General features: G+C 48.6%; 1 protein-coding gene across 1 annotated transcript in view; it reads left to right on the top strand.

The window, feature by feature from the left end:
• Positions 1 to 1,536: 1,536 nt before the first annotated feature.
• PKDCC (protein kinase domain containing, cytoplasmic) overlaps positions 1,537 to 18,425 on the top strand; it is a 35,704-nt gene continuing 18,815 nt past the window's right edge. Inside the window, exons 1-2 of the mRNA XM_085054943.1 lie at positions 1,537 to 2,571; positions 16,665 to 16,787. Coding sequence (XP_084911069.1) covers positions 1,909 to 2,571; positions 16,665 to 16,787 — 786 coding nt within the window. The 5' untranslated portion in view covers positions 1,537 to 1,908. The remainder of the gene's footprint in view (positions 2,572 to 16,664; positions 16,788 to 18,425) is intronic.

The following is an 18,425-nucleotide window of genomic DNA, read 5'->3' on the forward strand; positions in this document are numbered from 1 at the left end:
ACGATTACGGAAAGGAAAACAAACAAAACCCCAAAAAAGAAACAAAAGAAGATCCGAACACCCAAGGAACCAAGAAAACCCACCCTATCGCTTAAAGCTTCCCCCCGAGCGGTGGTCCCCGCAGCGGCGGCGAGGGCAGGTGGCACCGCCCCGGCAGGAGGAGAGAGTACCGCGGGGCGGCGCGCAACGGGGCGCGGGAGCGGCGCGCCCGCGGAGGCTGGGCTGGGCGCCCGGGAGCCTGCTGTTCCTTCGGGGGCAGACTGCCGCCCCTTCCTACAGTTGTTATTTTTAATTTAATTGGTGATTACGCGCCCTCCCGTCACTTTTCTGCGGTTGCTGGTGCCAGGCTCGGGAGTCCCGCGGGGATGGGGCGCCTGGTCCGGCAGCGGTCCGAGCCTCCGCCCGCCCCGTGTGCGGGGCCGGGGGTGGGCCGTGCTGCCGGTGCCTGCGGAGAGTTCTTGGGGAGCAGCCACAGAAAGGCTCCGAGGCTGCCGGGAGAGACGGTCGGTCTCCACATCCCCTGCCGAGGCTGCCTCCTCCCGGTCTCGCCGCTGCCTCCGGTCCCCAGGCGCTTCCCCGCGGGTCTGGGCGCCGGCAGCGGACGGGCGGGGTCTGGGGGCTGAGTTTCCCCGAGCTCAGTTTTCTGTCAGTACGGGAGGAAAGGCTGACGATCACTGATCGCCGGTTCCCGGGAACCGCGGCTGCTGAGGTTTTTTTAGCTTTTTTTTTCCTCTGTTTTTTTCCCTTACGGTCTGTCCGATGTGTATTACCGAAATGTCTCGTCCCTTTCCCTTATTGGAAATGATTTCCCACTTCTATTGTGGTGAACTTTGCCTCGCCTGACTCTTTACGGCTTTTCTCTTGTTGATGGTCTCTCCTTTGTGGAAGTTTCGCGGGCTGATTGTATTTGTTAATTAGTTGCTAACAGCATCGTAATGTGGGCTTGATGGATAACCATGTCATTAGCGCTCACCCCTGCAATTCACATTTCCAACAGGGCAGGGGCTACCCCCTGCCGAGCCCGTGATTTGTAGCTGTTCTTTCCAGTGGGTGACACGCACCCCCATCCCCTCTCCGCTCTCCTCCGCGCCCGCGCTGTGCCGCGGCTGGAGGGGGCGCGACCGCTGCAATTTTCACTCCGAATGACGAACCCGCAGCTCCCGGCTGCAGCCGCCTCCTTTCGCTTTATTTCGGTGGGGAAAAGACATCCAACCCGTCTTTTGTGTGGCTCTGTGGGTACGCGGGTGCTCGTACAACACACCCCCACAAACCCGGGGCTGCCGGGGAGGGCGACGAGGGCATCCCGCGCAAAACGGTGCCGGCGCGACTTTCCCCGGGCTGCACGGCCACGCGTGGGAAGAGCCACAGCCACGCAGCTCCCTCCCCGCCCGGCGGCAGAGCCCAGGGCCCGCCCTGCCCGGTAGCGCCCGTCGGGGGGGTCCGGCCGCCTGTCCCGCCCCTCTCCGCGCCTTCCCCGCCGGGGGGCTCGGCCGAGCCTGGGAGATGTAGTCCCGGCTCCCGGGCTCGCCGGCGGCCGGCGGGGCTTCTGCGGGGGACTACGTTTCCCAGGCCCCCCTGCTGCTCGGCCGGGCCGCGGGAAGGGCCGGGCTGTCAATCAGCGCGCGTCGGCGGGGGCAGCGGGACGGGGATCCCCCCGCCCGCCCCGTGTCCCGCTAATAATAAGTGCTTCAGAGCCTTAAAAGCAGGGAGGCAAGTGTCATGCGGGCGCGTCGTAAGGGGCTGAGCTCCGGCTGAGCGCCCGGGGCCGTTCTGCCGCCGGCATAGCCGGGAGGGGGAAAAAAAGGGGGGAGAAAAAAAGGAGGAAAAAACCGCCTCGGAGCTGGTTCCCGGGAAAGGGGCGAGAGGAGAGAAGCCTGAAAGGCTGGACAAGCCGTCAGCGAACTGGCGATGAGGCGCAGGAAGACGGCGGTGGCGGTCGGCTGCTGCCTCGCCTTCCTCCTGGGCACCCTGCTCAACCTCCTCTTCATCCCCGGCTCCGAGCACCCGCCGCCGCCCCGAGAGGAGCTGCCCCCCTCCCCGCCCGGCGCGCCCCTCTACCCGCCGGAGGAGGAGATCGGCGGCGGCCAGGCCGCCCTGGCGCGGCAGATCCGCGAGCGCTACGAGGAGGTGCTGCGCTACCGGCAGCACCGGGCGGCGGCGGCGGGGCGGCGGCCGCTGCGGCCGCGGGAGCGGCGCCTGATGGACCTGGCGCCGCCGCGCACCTCGGCGGAGCAGTCGCGGCCGCCGGGGCCGCGGGGCCGAGCGGCGGCGGGGCCGTGGGCCGGCGCCTCGGCCGAACTCTCGGTGGAGCCGCCGCTGCTGGGCTGCCGCGACATCCGCGATGTCAGCGGCGTGCAGTACCTGGGCTCGGGGTACACCAAGGCGGTCTACAAGGCGGTGCTCAACCGCACGCTGGCCGTGGCCCTGAAGGCGGTGGACTTCGGCGGGCACGACATCGCCCACTGCGTGCGGCAGTACTCCGCCCTGGGGGACTGCTACCGCCTGGCCGCCTACAAGATCGTCAAAGAGATGATCCTGCTGCAGCGGCTGCGCCACGCCAACGTGCTGCAGGTACGCGGGTCGGGCTGCGGAGCCGCGCCGGGGCGGGTGGGTCGCGCTTTTCCCCAGCTTCCCCCGTCCTGCCGCGGGCAGCCTGTCGGAGCTGCCTCCGCCGGTCCCGCCGTGCGTGGGGAGCTGGCCGGGACCGTGCCGCGGAGCTCCCGAGAGTCTGCACACACATCCCCGTCCCCTGTTCCGTGGGGAGCCGCACCCCCTTCGGCAGTCGAGGTGGGGGTCGCGGTCGCCGAGGCAGATGTCCCTGTCCCTGGCACGGCGGCTCCGTACCTCCGCTCCCCCTCGGGTGTCCGCGGGAAGGCGCGTCGATGGGCGCTTTCCGCTGGCGGTGCTCACCTCCCGGCGACAAGTGGATCGCTCCGGCGGGGCGCGCCGGGTCCGGGGGCAAGGCCGGGAGCGGTGCGGGATGTGGCACGTTCCTCTGCCGCACGGCATCCCCCCGCGGGTCGCGCTCTGATCCCGCTTCCTCGTGAACAAAACGAATACTGAGGTGAGGAAGGGGCGAGGGAGAAGCTGAGGAAGGACTCGGAAATCCACAAGCACTCCGCGAATGCGGGAAATAAAGGCCGGCTTGAATGCAAGCACCGCTGGCTCCGGTACCCCCGGAGAGAAGGAGGCGGAGGGGTTACCCCTGACAGCCTCTGCCGGGGCTCCCGCTGGGCTCAGCTGGATCCGCGCAGCCCCGGCACACGGGTTAGCCCAGGGGGGCTCACCCAGGACAGGCCGGGTGGGAGTCCTGCTGGCCGATGCGCCGGCACCGCCGCACTTGCCAGAAGGGGCTGCATTGTAGGACTGTTACACATCAGCATGAATCTCAGCGGGTCCATTTGGATGTAAATGCTGGTATGGAAATTCCTATTGCGTTTCGCATAGCATGAGTGTTGCAGTAGAATAAAAAATGAACGTTAGACCAGACGGTCTCACAGTAGGTGCTTTTTGAACTGAACCGGGTAAAGGAGTTTTGTGTTTCTTCTTCAGCAGCTGCAGCAGGAGTACCAGCTCCCCCACGAGAACTTCAGATCCCAGCGATCAAAGCTCTCGAGTTTCATATACCGTTCAAAGAAAGGCTAGTCATGATTTATCCACAAGAAAATAGATATTAACCAAGCTTCCTTCCTTCCTTCCTTCCTTCCTTCCTTCCTTCCTTCCTTCCTTCCTTCCTTCCTTCCTTCCTTCCTTCCTTCCTTCCTTCCTTCCTTCCTTCCTTCCTTCCTTCCTTCCTTCCTTCCTTCCTTCCTTCCTTCCTTCCTTCCTTCCTTCCTTCCTTCCTTCCTTCCTTCCTTCCTTCCTTCTTCCATTTTCCATACCCTTTCCTCTGTGGGGCCAGGTCTAACGTTAATGCATAGGGAGAACATCTTGCAAACCACAAAAACCTGTGCTCCTAGGAAGGATATTAGTTGCTCCTCTTACGCTGTGATGAATTCTTTCTGGAAAGGCAATGCTTGGGTGCTGACATCGTTCCTGGTTGCATTGACAGCAGGAAAGCTCTGAGAGGACTTTGTTGGCCCCCCCGCCCCGATTGTTTTTGGTTTGTTTTCTTTTTCCTCAGTATAAGCGAGTTGGCCGGGTTGAACTTGAAGTGTGTGTTTTCTAAAGTTGAGTCATTTTGGTAGGCACTAGTGTTTGTTTCCCGTGTTACTCGCGTGTCGTTTACTTCTCTTGAAGGATTATTTGGCATTAATTTGGAGCCGTCCCCCTCCCAAAAAGGAAGGAGGGTGCGCTGCCTTCGGCACTGCTGCCGAAGTTGCCCGGCGCCCTGCTCCATCCCCCAGCAAACCTTGGAGGAGCCGCAGTAATTCACTTCTCCGGTCCGGGGTGTCAGGTGGATTCTTTAGGGAGAACCCCAGGCGAGATTCGGGGTGTCCCATGGCGAGGGGCCGGGGCAGGAGCAGCTGGACGATGAGCAGGCACTTCACCAGCGCCTGGAGAAACACGCCCAGCCTCCGTGCTGGGAAAATGCTCTCATGGGCAAAAATCCCGTCTGTTAATTAGGGCTTCGTATTTACATGCCACCCAATTTAAAAATAGATTACGCCTAAATCAGAAACATGTTTTCGGTTTCGCTCCGGTTTTGTCATTGTGTTTTCTTTTGCCTGCCCTCCTGCTGCATCAGCCCCGTTGATGCTGCCAGGCTGGGAGCAGGAGATTCCCGAGCCCTGGGACGTCACCCCGTTTGTTGTTTAACACCCTGAGTTTTAGGGGCTCTCGAGGTCAGGGTGCTGCGGCCTGAGCGAGGTCCAAACGTGTGATAAGGCATTACCTTGGGAGGAGATGGCAAATACCGACCTGACAGGCGCTATCTGGACGCGGTCCGGACAGCGCTGTGGGCCGGGAGTAAGTCGCTGGTGTCATGCAGGAGTCGTGCAACCGATGCAGAAAATGGGCAGCGGCGAACAACATGAAATGTATTGATTAAAAATATGTTAAAATCGCAGACAGGACAAGATTGGCCGCCTTCATGATTTTTAACTTATTTTCAGCAGAAGCCGGCCCAAGGCTTAGAATTCACTGTCCAGGGCTTGCTGCCGAGGCAGAGCAATCACTTCAAAGCCAGCGTCTCCTCCCTCTGGCTTTTGACAGGCGCTTCGGCTCCCATTGGAGCAGGAGGACCGCACTGGCTTACAGATGCCAAAGGCACGACTCCACATCTGCTGGGCCAGCGAGGGCCGGGAGCTTTCCTGCCTTGGCTTCTTACCTCGGTTCTGCTCCTTTCCCTCGCTCCCCGGCGGCTCCCGGCATACCCAAATGCGAGCTGGCTGCTATAAATAGCGGGGAGGACATGCCACCCTCCTGTCACCCTGCCGTGCCGGGGGAGGGCAGGGCTGGCGGGCAGCCCCGGCTGGGGCAGGCGGGAGAACCGAGAGGGATGGGGCAGCGTGGCGACACCCACCGTGTCCCTCCGGCGACCGCCCGGAGCTGGAGGCGAGCCGGGGCCGCTTGAGGCGAGCGGGAGCTCTTCCTCCGCCTCACCACGCCGCGGGCGTGGGAGGGAGCGACCCCGGGGACACATCCACGCAGGCGGCCGGCAGCCGCCCTGCCTCTGCTGGAACCCTCCCGGCCGCTCCCGAGTATCCCCGGTCCCGGACAGGGACTAGCGGCGGTGAGTGAGTGCGTTCATGAGTTTCTTTCGCTGAAAATAAAGTTTCGTGTCGGTTCAGTCCTAGGAAAGGGGGTTTTCCTGTAAATCTCTGGCAGCTGACAGCCTGAAGTGTAGTTTGTAAGATAACAGGCTTGTTCTTTACTGTCTCAGCAGTTCTCATTCTGGCCTGTCTCTTGTCAAAATCAGCTTTTTTTTTTTTCTTTTTTTTTTTTTTAAGCCATCCTTTTTAAAAGACTTGATTGTTGTACAATATATGATAGAGGAGAAAAAAGCTCTTTCCAGAAAGTACCAGTGCCTCCAGACAACATGCTGACATATCCACCGTGCCCTCCGCCTGGGGAAGGAGCCAGATGTGTCAGCTCTGGCAGATGTGGTGAATCAAGTCTAGCAAAAGAAACACGGAAAACCAGCAAGAGGGAGAGTGGTTTCACATTAGGCAATGCGGAGGCGAAGGCAGCTTGCCTTCCTGTTTTTATTTCCATGCTCTGCCCGTCACTTGCACGAAGGGCCAGCCCTGGGCCGTCGCCCCCCTTGCCCTGCCGTCTGGGGCTGCCCGAGGCTCCCTGGGGCGGCAGCCGCTGCGAAGGGCAGGTGCAGGCTGCAGTGGAAATACATTTGCTTTGGAGTGGGGAAGAGAGGGGCCGTTCATTAAAGTTGATTTTATAATGAAGGGCGCCGGGGAAGAGGGGGAACTGGGTCACTGATTTATTGTAGCAGAGGATTTAGCGGCCCGCTAATTGCTTTGCAGTCGCTCTGTGTCAAATGCGGTGCCCGATCTCTTCCTTTCAGTCCGTGCTGCGATTTCTTTTCTTGCAGAGTTCAAATGCTGCTGTCTGAATCCTGGCTTTCTGTGCATTTTCGTGGGGAAGATGATTTAGTGTGCTTTAATTCCTCCCTGCCCATATTTGAGGAAGAAAAGAAAATCAAACCATTTGCAGTTAATTTCAAACAACGAGCACAATTGTAGTGACACAAAGGCAATGTTTGATTTACTGTAATAATGTAATTATAGCTCTGGAGTATCAGAATTAAGGGTGTTGCCATTCTTTCTTCGTTTACATTGCTGAAGAGAAAGGAGGGAAGGTCTGAAACTGCAGACATTTGGAAAAGTGCAAGCTTATTTTTGTGACAGCTATTTATCAGCACTTCCAGTGTGAGTTCACAATGATTCATTTAAGAAGGAGCTACGGCTTTCTTAAAAACACACAGAAAAGCTCAGGGGAAAGGTTTGGCTTTGTCTGAAGCTGATAGAAGACACTAACTGCTAATAGCACCAATGGCTTGCTGGCGGCTCAGACAAGGCCAGTTCACTTGGCTTATTCAGCCTTACTGTTAAGTTAAAATGTGTAGATGAAATACTGAGATGGCATCCACACTAAAAAAGTCACCATCCAAATATCAAAGCAGTTTCTGTATGAATTGGTTCAGTTAGGTCTATTGTATTTGTAGCTGATTTTTTTTAAGATGGTCTTGGTTACAGTGAGAATATTTGTCTCTTGCAAAATTAATTGGTTAAAATAGACTGCAAATAATACATCACTTGCTGCTGACAAGTAGACTTAAGATGTGCTAGCCAATCACAATATTTTTAAATACCTATTTTTAAACAGGATTTTCTTTTCTTTACATGTGATAATTAAGAGTCTTTTTTACCCTGATGGTTTCCCTATACATATGCGTCCCCAACAGGATAGGACAGTTTTAATTTTAATGTGAGAATTAGAATAATAAAGCATTGTATATAGTTTGCTTATTCCAGGTGGAAGTAGGCAATCTTTCTGAGTCTGAAGAAAGTCAATATACAATTAATTTCCAGTGCAAACTCATTTCCATGGGGAATGTATGTACTCCTGAAGGTCTGGTACCTCACCAACCTTTTTGCAGGAATCCACTGTTGTTTTCACAGAAGGCAGGGGGGAAGGGGAGATTGTGCTCTAGTGGAAACAGCTACTCAGGGACCTCTTCCCTGTTGCCAGCGGGTGGGCATTGAATCCCTTTTGTGGTGGCAGTGGTGCAGGATTCCCAGTAACAAGTCTTAATCCGTGTCTGGGTGGAGTTTGGCCACCAGAACTTTGGGAGCTATTGGCCTGAGAAAAGTGCTGCAGTTGCTGATAGAAGCTGGTGGGTGTCTACATGGAGAATTTGTCATTCTTAATTTTTGGATGGGGAACCTTTTTTCCCAGCACTTGGGGATTGAACTTTCTAAAACCAAGTGCCTAATGAGAGCGAACCTTTGAGACTGGGGCTGGGTGGGCTCTGACCATGAACCCCACATACAGAATTGCTGCATTTAGGAAGATTGTTTAGGCTGGGAATGTTTTCTAGCATTTTTCTTAATTACCTCAGTTGAGCTGTGCTTGGGACAGGTTGGTTAAAGATGAACGAGGCCTTGCACTGCATGATGCAAGACCAGGCTGATACTGGCTGTCTAGTTGGGATCAGAGCAACCTTGGCTCCCAGACAGATGAGCCTGCCATGTCTTGCCAGTGGCAGGAGAGGTTAGCACCTCTTGCTGGCCACCTCCTCCCTCTGGAAATTGCTGCCACCACCGCTGCCTGATGAGCAGTGATGGAGCTGCATCTTTGTCCCAGGCAATCCATTACTTGACCTTACCGCAGGTGCACCTTGAAGGAGATGAGGCATCTGAGTCTCTTGGGAGCCCTTTGAGATGGTCAGTGGTGGTGGACACGAGGTGTTGGGGCTGGACATTGATGTGGGTGGGAAAAAAAGCGGGCAGTGCCACCTACTGATGGCTCGGCGGAGACAGCCCGTGCTGCTAACACATGTCCCCGCAGCCCCAAGGAGCTCGGGCTGGAGGGGAGAAGGGCAGCGAGAGCAGACAGATGCGGTTTGGCGAGGAAAGAAGAATTACACAAAGTGCTTCTTTATTGTGAGACTGCTTCCCAAAAGGCCCAGATGTTATCCTGCACTTTTAAGAGTGAAGAAAGGATCTGTTAACAAGAACTCCGGAGCTGCTGGAAGCGTAGAGCTGATACAATTGCAAACCAGCTCTTAGCTGTTCCTGGCCCTGGAAGGCAAGCTGCACATCTTGATACCGAAGTCACCAAATAGTATTTTTTTTCCCCATTGAATTCCTTGGGATGGCAGAGGATGTTCAACTTGCAAAGCTGCTGGCAGGAATGGCTTTCCATAAAGCACATGTCATCACGTAAGTTAAAAGGGCTACATTGTCCCTCCTTTTGAGAGCAGTGTTCATAAAACTAATCCCAGTCATTTGTTGAATGATTTCTATGGTTGCGTCTCAGTTTTATGTGCCACATAAATCATTCCAGAAGACTGGTTTGAATTTCTGCCTCCTTTATGGGAGTTGATGGCTTGCAACCTCATCCAGTCTCTTTTGAGGATAGCCCAGCACTGCTTCTTCTGTACAGTGGCTTGGAGAGATCAGTGGTCACCACAGGATTCTGTGGGTATGATCAAGTTCTCTCTTGCTGCTTGCCTTATTTCATGGGAGGAACAATGAATGAACAAGGCCATTCCAGGCCATCAGTATCCTGGCCTGGAATTAGTTATGACCAGGACAGAATTGCAAGGGAAAGCACTTTGGAAAAACTATATGGTTTTTATAACTTATCCTTTCATTCCCCCTGCCCCTCTGTGTGGGGTATCTAGGTAAATTTCCTCTCCCTGGTATACAGGGATAAGACACCTGGGAATTGTTCAAAGCTGCACTAGGGAAGGCTGAGACTTTAATTAGGGAGGGTGGTCAAACACTGGAACAGGCTTCCTCGAGAGGTGGTCAATGCCCCAAGCCCCCTCAGTGCTCAGGAGGCATATGAATGGTGCCCTCAATAGCATCCTTTAACTTTTGGTCAGCTCTGAACTGGCCAGGAAGTTGAACTGGATGATCATTTTATGTCCTTTCCAACTGACCAACTGACCAATATACCATCCAGTCCTACCCTTGAATTGGATCCTAGTGGCCCTTTTGCACATGCTCTGTCTTCTAGTTGCAGCCATATTCGGGAAGGGCAGGCAGGGATGTGGTGGTTGGCCAGGGAGGAGGAGGTGACTCCTGGAAGGGTACAGCAGGGCTGGCATAGCTCTGCTCCTCTGCCTTTCTGCTCTCTGCATGGACACAGCATTGGTAGATTCAGGCATCAGCTCAGGCCCTGCTTGGAAGTATTGCAGCCCACGTTTGTGAAGTTGTCTGTGTCAAATATGCAAACTGGGCTTTTAAAAATATGGTTTTTAGCGATTTTTGCATCAACACAGTCATCTGATGGTTCAGGTAGATGCCCCATGGCATCTGACTTCTGCTGCCATTTTTCATTTGAGTGATGGCTGTGAAAAACTTGACAAGCACTAGTTCTCACAGGCACTGTGCTAATACTAATATTGACTTTAGACTAATTTTAAAGGAGTTGTTATTTTTCATCACACTCAGCTGAACTGCTCAGTTTAGGTAATAGACACCAAACATGGGTATTTTATATTGTTTTAGGCCAAATTTGGAACAACTTAGTTTGGAAAGACTTGCCTTTTTCTTGGACTCTGTAGCTGCAGATAGACTCCAAGCTTATTTTAAAGCTTGCCATGATAAAGTTCAAAATTATATGACTCATACCTAAGAAAGGAGAATGATACAAATGGATTTATTATAATGAATCCAAGACAAGCTTTTCTGAACATGTGATGTACAGGGGTTATTTGACAGTTTTGTAATGCAAAATCATGTCACGACAAAGGGTTAAGCTTGTGGTGCAGTGGAACTGAATACCCGGCTGAGGATGGAGGTCAGGGGAGCTTCTGATCTGGCTATTTACAAGATAATGAACTGTGCCTCCAGTGATATCAGCCCGTTTCCATTGAAATCATGGTTGTATGAGTGATCTATTTGTCTTCACTGCAAGGCTTTACAAGAGTAGGCTGCTTGTGTGACTAAATATTTGCAGGGCTGGGCCTTGAGCTTGTGCAGTGCAATGCAAATCCAAAGTGCTGTAAATGTTTTTAGTAGAAGAATTTTCCACTTCAGAGTGTAAGGAAAGCAGGGAGAGTGAAAGGGAGATAACGTTACTAAATCATAAGATTATAACCTACATAATATGTGTCAGAGCAGCAGGTATGCATGGATATGTATACACACATATACATGTAAAATATATGGAGATACCTTTATGGAAATACCGACAGATATGGGTGGATACACATAGTGTCTGTTTCTGAGTACTACATTCCAATTTTTCTGTTAATGAAGATGTTTTGTAACGGTGCCAGGAATGAGATTCTTGTACCTTTTAGTTCTTCTGCAACTGAGTGCTAATCATAATAATACATTTATAAATAAAGCCTGGGCAGAACAGTGAATTTAGAGTTTAATATTTGAATTACCTGCTGTTTGCTCTTAGTTCCAATATCTAGCAGCAGACAAAATCCTGTCTCACAGCTGTCAGCACAGTTTGAGTTCCACCCTCAAAAGGTTCTGCATGGTGCTGGGGGTGCTCTGTTAAAGTCTTTTTCCAGTGAAACTCAGCACTTTGCAGGGTTTGATTGCCAGATTTCAATGGGAGAAAATCAGTTTGCTTCTTGTGCACTGTCTCAATATATTCTGTAGCAGTAAATTTGGCATTGGATTGATCTTTTGTAAGTTTAGGCATTGAGTTCCCATGGATTTTCCTGGTTCCCTGCATGTTATAGGTTTTCATGTGCTTTTGGGTTGATTGTCAATATATAAAAATACTTTAATATATATTTTAAAAATATGTAAAACATTTTAAAGTATAAATGCAAATATCTTGTGTACACATTAGATATAAAAACAGGCATGTACATATATGTCATATACACACAAATGTACGTGTATATATGTGCTTGTATGTATATGTATGTTTATATATGTATGTGCCATCAGCAATGAAAGGAAAGTTTTAAAACACCAAGGATTAATAAATCTTAAAATGACACATGTCTCAAGTCATGTATTAGTAAATCATAGCTGTATCAGGCTGTGCTGGGGATTTCTGCTCTTGCAGGCATGGACTGTCTGAGCGCTTCAAAAATGAAAGGTGAATCCAAGGGCTGCTTGCCTAAAAATATTACATTAACTTAGCAATAAAGTAGCAAGAGCTTCTAAAATGTGCCATTCTGGTTTTGAAACATAGCAGCTCAAGCAAATGGCTCATCAAAAGGCCAGTAAGAGCTTTTTATTTCCCCTGGGCACCAAAACACAATCTCGATAATACAGTCTCGATACAACCAGTTTTGATTAAGTAAGTCTCTGTCCTTGCCTTTTTGAAAACAAAGGCTGTGTCAAGTGTTGACTACTGTCACTCTTCATACATGAGAGATTGTATTTAATTGCACTTTTCTATTGTGGGCAGCAGTTGGGTCCTACTGTAGTCAAAATTAAAAGAGAATAGTAGTCCAAATCTGAAAATTGCTTCTGGTGTAATGCAGTTGAGTCTGTCACTTATGTTACAGCTGGTGACAGTGTACTTGAAGTTCACGTTCCTGGACTCACAGAAATCACATGTTCATTAAAGAAAAAAGGGGGAAATTTCCAGTTTTTTGGGGTTGTAGAGAAAGAAAAGTGTTCATTACGTGTTGTAATTTTTAGAGAAATGGTATGATTTGTGCCAGGGGCATTTTGCCCTCCAGCAGTCCTGCCACAGCCTGGCAGCAGAGCTGAGCTGAGCCTCAGCTGGGGAAAGTGGCTGGAGACTCATCTGGAAAAGGTGGGTCCTACTGTTTGTGACTGAGCAACCTCCATATAGGAAATGTAGTGCTTTGGCAGCAGTTCTGGTTTGACATTTAGTTTTCTGTAAGTCCAGCCAGGTTGTCTGCACCAATGCAGGAGGGCTCGTTGTTCACACAGACTTACCCTGCTGACGACAACTTAATAAGCTTCTTTATTTTGTGTTTTTATTCAGTAAGCTTGTTGGCTTTTGTGTAGAGGCTGACCTCTGCTTTTGCCCTCCCCTGTTGCCCCAGCTCCTCTGAAAGGGACACCTCTGTCCCCATAATTTGTAGTAAAAGGGAATTGTAAAGGGAGGTGAACTGGCTGGCTGTAGGGACACGGGCTCCTACAATGCAATTTAACTTTCACAGGGGCTGACCCTCTATACCCAGTGTGCCTAAAAACTGCTGGGAGTCAGCGGGAATTTTGGGTGCAGAAGGACTAATGCAGGACTGAGCCTTTACGACCAAGAGAATCCAAACGGCGAGGGAATAATTCGGTAAACGGGGCTACTCGAAAGAAATGAATTATGGCACATGATGTGAGAACAGGTCAACATTTCATATCTGGCATGCATTTTTCTAAACAGACAGAAAGTCATCCAGTATCGTGACTGTTTGCTATTAGATTCTACACAAAAATATATTGGGGTGGCATTTAAATGCAGTGACTCGAGATAGCAAAAAGATGTGGGATTGTATTTCTTTCCATTCATTTAATTGGAACCACACTGGAAAAGCGTATGAAAACCATCACTCTTCAGTATGTCTGAAGTGTAGCTTTGTGATGCTGAGAATGATGTCCAACCTAATAGAATTTCAGATAGAGGAGATATTTTGGCTCATCTTTTGCTTCCAGCTATATTCAGTTTCCCCGTGTGGTTATTTTTCTTGTTATTGTATGCACCAGCTATCTGTTTCTTACTTCACTGTCTGGGAATACAAACCATTCTGTCTCATTTGTGACCTTAAAATGGATTGGACAAAAACAAAAGGAAATTTAAAAAAAAAGTGTTTTGGGTAGTACACTTATATTTGTTTCTTGTGTTGTATAAGTCAGCTTTTTAAAGGAATGGCCTCAGTATTGCAGTCTGGGAATATTTTGCAACTATATATATTCTGTATTTTGTAACATTTGTATGCTGGGTGGTGGTTCATCAGGAGGGGATGAGTGTAACCATTTCAGATGCTTAACTGGCTGTTGGGACTTGCCCGGTTTGTAATCATGGTAATTGCACATACAAATATGGCCATGTAATTACATGTGCATTTTTGCATTTAGTTTCAGGAGTTCATCTAGAAAAGTATAAATGTGACCCAATAAATCTTTTGTATCTCAGACTTGTGTGCTTTTATAACTCTCTATAATTATGTAGTAACACTGTATCTGAAGAGGTTGCACTTAGGTAAAATCAATAAAGAGCTCGGGTTAGATTATAGATATAATCAGATACTTGGGCAGTGAAGACTTTTGCCGAAGTACAAACGGCACTAAAATGAAAGAATTACAAAAAAATGTTCCAGCTCTCTGAGAGCAAACCTAACTCATTATTATTACTATTTTCATTCATGGATCAAGATACAATAGACACAAATAGGCACTGTAATTAATTTCTACTCGTGTGTTCATATGCACACAAATAGATAGTAAGACTAATTTTTCAATACTTTTAATGTAAATATATATATACGTATTATGTTTGTATAATCAAAAGGAATGGATAATTACAGTTTTTCTTCTGTGTTTCTATTCCTGGAGTTGTTTTCAGAAGTGTTGACAGTGTCTGATGGAGACTGATACCTTTTTTGTATTCAGTGTTACTGTGAAGCAACAGTTACTGCAATACTTTTGTTTCCCACTCGGGTTGCTTGCTAATTTCCCTTACGGCTTTTTTCCCGATGGATAGTATTACTGTGCTAAAGACAAGAGCTGAATTCTGCAGATGATACAGAAGCAGAGGCTAGATTTTGACACTCAGAAGTGAGGGTTTTCAAACCTACTGAGCTTCATCCTGTCTCAGTGTGCCCACACACACGAGAGGTGTGAAGTAGCTAGTGAGGACTGCAGAATCCTACCTTCCCTGAGAAAATAAAACATATTGTATTAAATATTTTGATTTAATTTTTGGTTAGCATAGGTGGCTTAAATAGTTGTGCTGATGTGATCCTCTAAGATAGCTGGTAGCAGATGAAGATTTAACTCCTGGCAATAGACTGCACAAAAAGGGTGTCACAGATGATAAGGAACAAACCCAAGTCAGCTCTGAATAGCTCTAGCTTAAGAAATTATTGCTGTTGATATCTTTGTCGTGGTTGTGGCAGTCAAGAGAAAGGTCCATTTTCCTACTTCAATTGTTCATATCGGCATCTATCACAAATTCTCTTTTTGGCATGTTTTAAAATAAAATCTTCTAGCTCTTTTTTTTGTTTAGGTTAATGTCCGTGTTTAAGCAGCTGTTTTGAAATACAGTGCCATTTTTACACCAAAAAGAATAATTGTTTACTTCTTTTACATTTTTTGGCACCCTTTTTTCCTTTAAACGTAGACAGCTACAGTCAAAACTAGCAGCATGGTTCATAACAAATCCCGTGTTTGCTGACTTTAGCCTGGTCTTTGCTTTTCTGCCTGGGGAGGTCACAAGCCCTAAGAATGTGCTGGGTGCTGGAATCTGCTGCAGCCTCAGCTTGCTCCCTCTGCTCATGGATTTCCTCATGATTTGGGATCGATCTCTGCTCTGCTCTGCCTGAGCCTGCCTTCCTCTGCAGGGCCATATCCGAGTGCCCTCAGCGCAGAGGAACCCCTGTCATCTTCCCTGAGCTTTCTAAAGCTAAAAGAGGTTTGAAAAATCAAATTGCTCAGGGCAAGGCAGTAGAGGAGTAGTGACAGGGCATTTTTTAATGCTGCATTTTCACACCGACCCTTTTACTGTATGCTTTATTTGACTGGGGGCAGAGATTACATTTAATTTTATTTCATGTGCATGCTGTTCTGACTGGAAAGTTGCGATCAGATCCTTATCAGGCTCATTTAACATCGTCTCTGCCAGGGCTTGGCAGGGAGTTCAAAAAAGCCTGTCCTCCAGCCTGTCAGACATTGTCCCACTCCATATAAAGCAAGACAATCTCTCCTCCACAGTCTTTAAATATTCTTCTTGTGCAATTATTTGTCCAAGTGGAAATCATTCAAATATCCTTGGAAAGCAAATAAAAGAAGAAGCTGGAGTATGGCTGAAATTGCCATTTAAATGCTTTTAGATTGTAGATGCTACTGGCAAGTACTATTTTGGAGTTTTTGTCCTGCTTTAATGACGCTGTACACAGAAATTCACCAGATATTGTGAGAGGCAATTTCTGTCTGGAAAAAGATAAATGTTGGCTTTTCAATTGCTTTTCAAGGTGCTTTGTCACTGAAATACACATTGCAACTCAATGCACACCCAGAATTGCTATGGAAAATGTCAAAACTATCTTGCAATATTTTTTAAGCATGAAATCAATATTATTTAGTCAGGTATTGCATAGGCTAAATGGGGCTTACAGTTAACCTTTCCTCTAGATAGTTTTCTGTTTCTGCATTCATAGACATTTAAAATTATTATTATTATTATTAGTGTTATTTTTTGTCTTATACATTTGTCATAGGTTGACCCACTCTGGATGCAAGGTACCCACCAAAGCTGCTTTCTCACTCCCTCCCTCAGCTGGGGAGGGGAGAGAAAATATAAAAAAAGGCTCATGGGTTAAGGAGCAGGAGAGATCACTCAGCAGTTACTGTCACGGGCAAAGCACTGGACTTTGGGAACAATTAATTTCGTTTATCAAATCATAGTAGGGTAATGGAAGATAAAACCAAATCTTAAAAACACTTTCCCCCCACTCCTCCATTCTTCCTGGGCTTCACTTCACTCCCCATTTCCCTGCCTCCTTTCCTGAGCAGTGCAGGGGAATAGGAATGAGGGTTGTGATCAGTTCATCATATGTTATTTCTGTGTCCCCACTCAGCAGGGGAGGACTCCTCACATCCTTCCCCTGCTCCAGTGTGGGGTCTCTCCCACAGGAGACTGCCCGCCATGACTTCTCTAGCGTTGAGTCCTTCCCATGAGCTGCAGTTCTCCATGAACTGCTGCAGCCTGGGTTGCTTCCACTGAACATAGTCCTTCAGGACCAGACTGCTCCAGCGTGGGTTCCCTGCAGGGTCATAAAACCTGCCAGATAAGCTGCTCACAGCCTCCTTTGGGAGTCCACATGCCCAAGGTACATTATGCTGATGTTGCCTGGTTGTGATTGCTTTCAGCTCTATGGCTATTGCTACCAAGACAGCAATGACATCCCAGACACACTGACGACCATCACTGAACTGGGCTCGCCTTTAGAGATGATTCAGCTTTTACAGACTTCCTGGGAAGACAGATTTCGGGTGAGTAACAGCTGTTTTATAAGGATTTTTCAGAGAGCGAGACATAGAAAAGGATATTGTGAAGCAGGAGTTGTGTACTCTTCAGTGCAATTCACGTTTATTAACTGTTTGTTTTGCATATGATTGCATCTTGGTTTAGAAGGAGTATTTAACACTCCCCTTCTGCAGTGTCTAAGATATTTAGTTTTTTTGTCTTTTGATGTTATCTAATTGTAACCAGTTATAGGTTTTTACTTTATATCTTGAAACATTTCTTACTTGTTAAAGCTTGAGGCCCAGGATTTTTGGCATTGTGCTTTGCAACTGGGATTTAAACAATAGAAGGATGTTACATTTCTCTCCCGATCGTTATCATAGGTTTGTTTGATAATTGTTTTCTATTGCATCCTGCTCTATTCATCTTTTCCTGGGGAAAGAGTGAAATAAATATACGCAAATCTCAAACCCAGTTTGTCCACCACACTGGCAATTCACCAGGAACACGAAGGTCACACTTAATTTGTCCAAAATGAAACCAGACTGCAGCAATGCTTTGATCAAGACAGCACTGTCTTGCTTTGTGTGTATGGGGATGTGTTTCTGTCTGGGTTTAAGTCCCTAGGACGCTGAAAGGCAGCAGCATTCTCCATCTGAAACACTTTGGATTGCTTGGCTACATCTGTGCCAGAAAATGAAAAGTGCTCCTGAGTGATGTCCGAGTGGGAAGAGCAAGGTGCAGCCCACGTCTGTGCTGTTCCATTCTTGCACTCTCTGAAGGCTGTAAACAGGATGCCTCTTGGAAACAGTCCCTGGGCCATGCTGCCTTCGGGATCATGTCTGGGACAGTGCAGGAGAGCAGCCTCAGTTCTGGTCAGACCTGGCCAGAGACCATGCTAGCCAGTGTGCGTGTGGGATTAAGTTTCTGTACCCAGGAATGTTCCTGGCAGGGTTTATTCTACTCATACAGCTGCAGCAAGTGTGTTCCCTGCTCTAAGCTTCAGCTCCCTTTTTCTGAAAGAAGTATGGTCTTGATAAGCAGTAGAGGTACTCACCAGGGTTCCCCAAACACAGGACCACCTGCCTTTAGCTCATCTCATCCAGGGAATGCAAATAATGGACTGTGACAGCAATTATGTTCAAAATTAATGACCAAGAGATATGTTAGATTATGGGTAATAAACAGAGAAGTTTCCTTCCTGTGTGGATGTTTCTGAGTGAGCAGTTGCAAAGGGAGATAAAGGTGAATTAGATGAAGATGCTGAGCTGATTCACAGAGGTAGAGTTACAGAAAAACATTCCTGTGACCAATGTAATGAAGTCTTAAATGATGTCATGCTTATGAGTTTGTCTAGAATGCAACTAACACAGAAAGGAGGGAAATGAAACTGTCTTCTTGATATGTGAGACTTGTTTGTGGTCCAGTCCTAAAAGTGGCTGCATAAATCCATGGTGTTATTCCTACAAATGATGTTCTTGTGTGGAGAGACTCAGCAGTAAGCTGAGTAAGCCACCTCTGTGCAGAGCAAAGCCTTCACCTGTGTTCTATACTTGTTCTAAGGGAGCATTTACACTCCCAGCCTGCAGCAGGTTGCAGAGCAGAGCCTGTTGGGGTTGGTCGCAGAGGTTGCTGGTGCAGGAGCAGGGGCTTTTTGGCATTTG

This window comes from Lichenostomus cassidix, chromosome 3 (genome assembly GCF_008360975.1).
Source record: "Lichenostomus cassidix isolate B80296 chromosome 3, HeHo_3.0, whole genome shotgun sequence".
Taxonomy (NCBI): Eukaryota; Metazoa; Chordata; class Aves; order Passeriformes; family Meliphagidae; genus Lichenostomus; species Lichenostomus cassidix.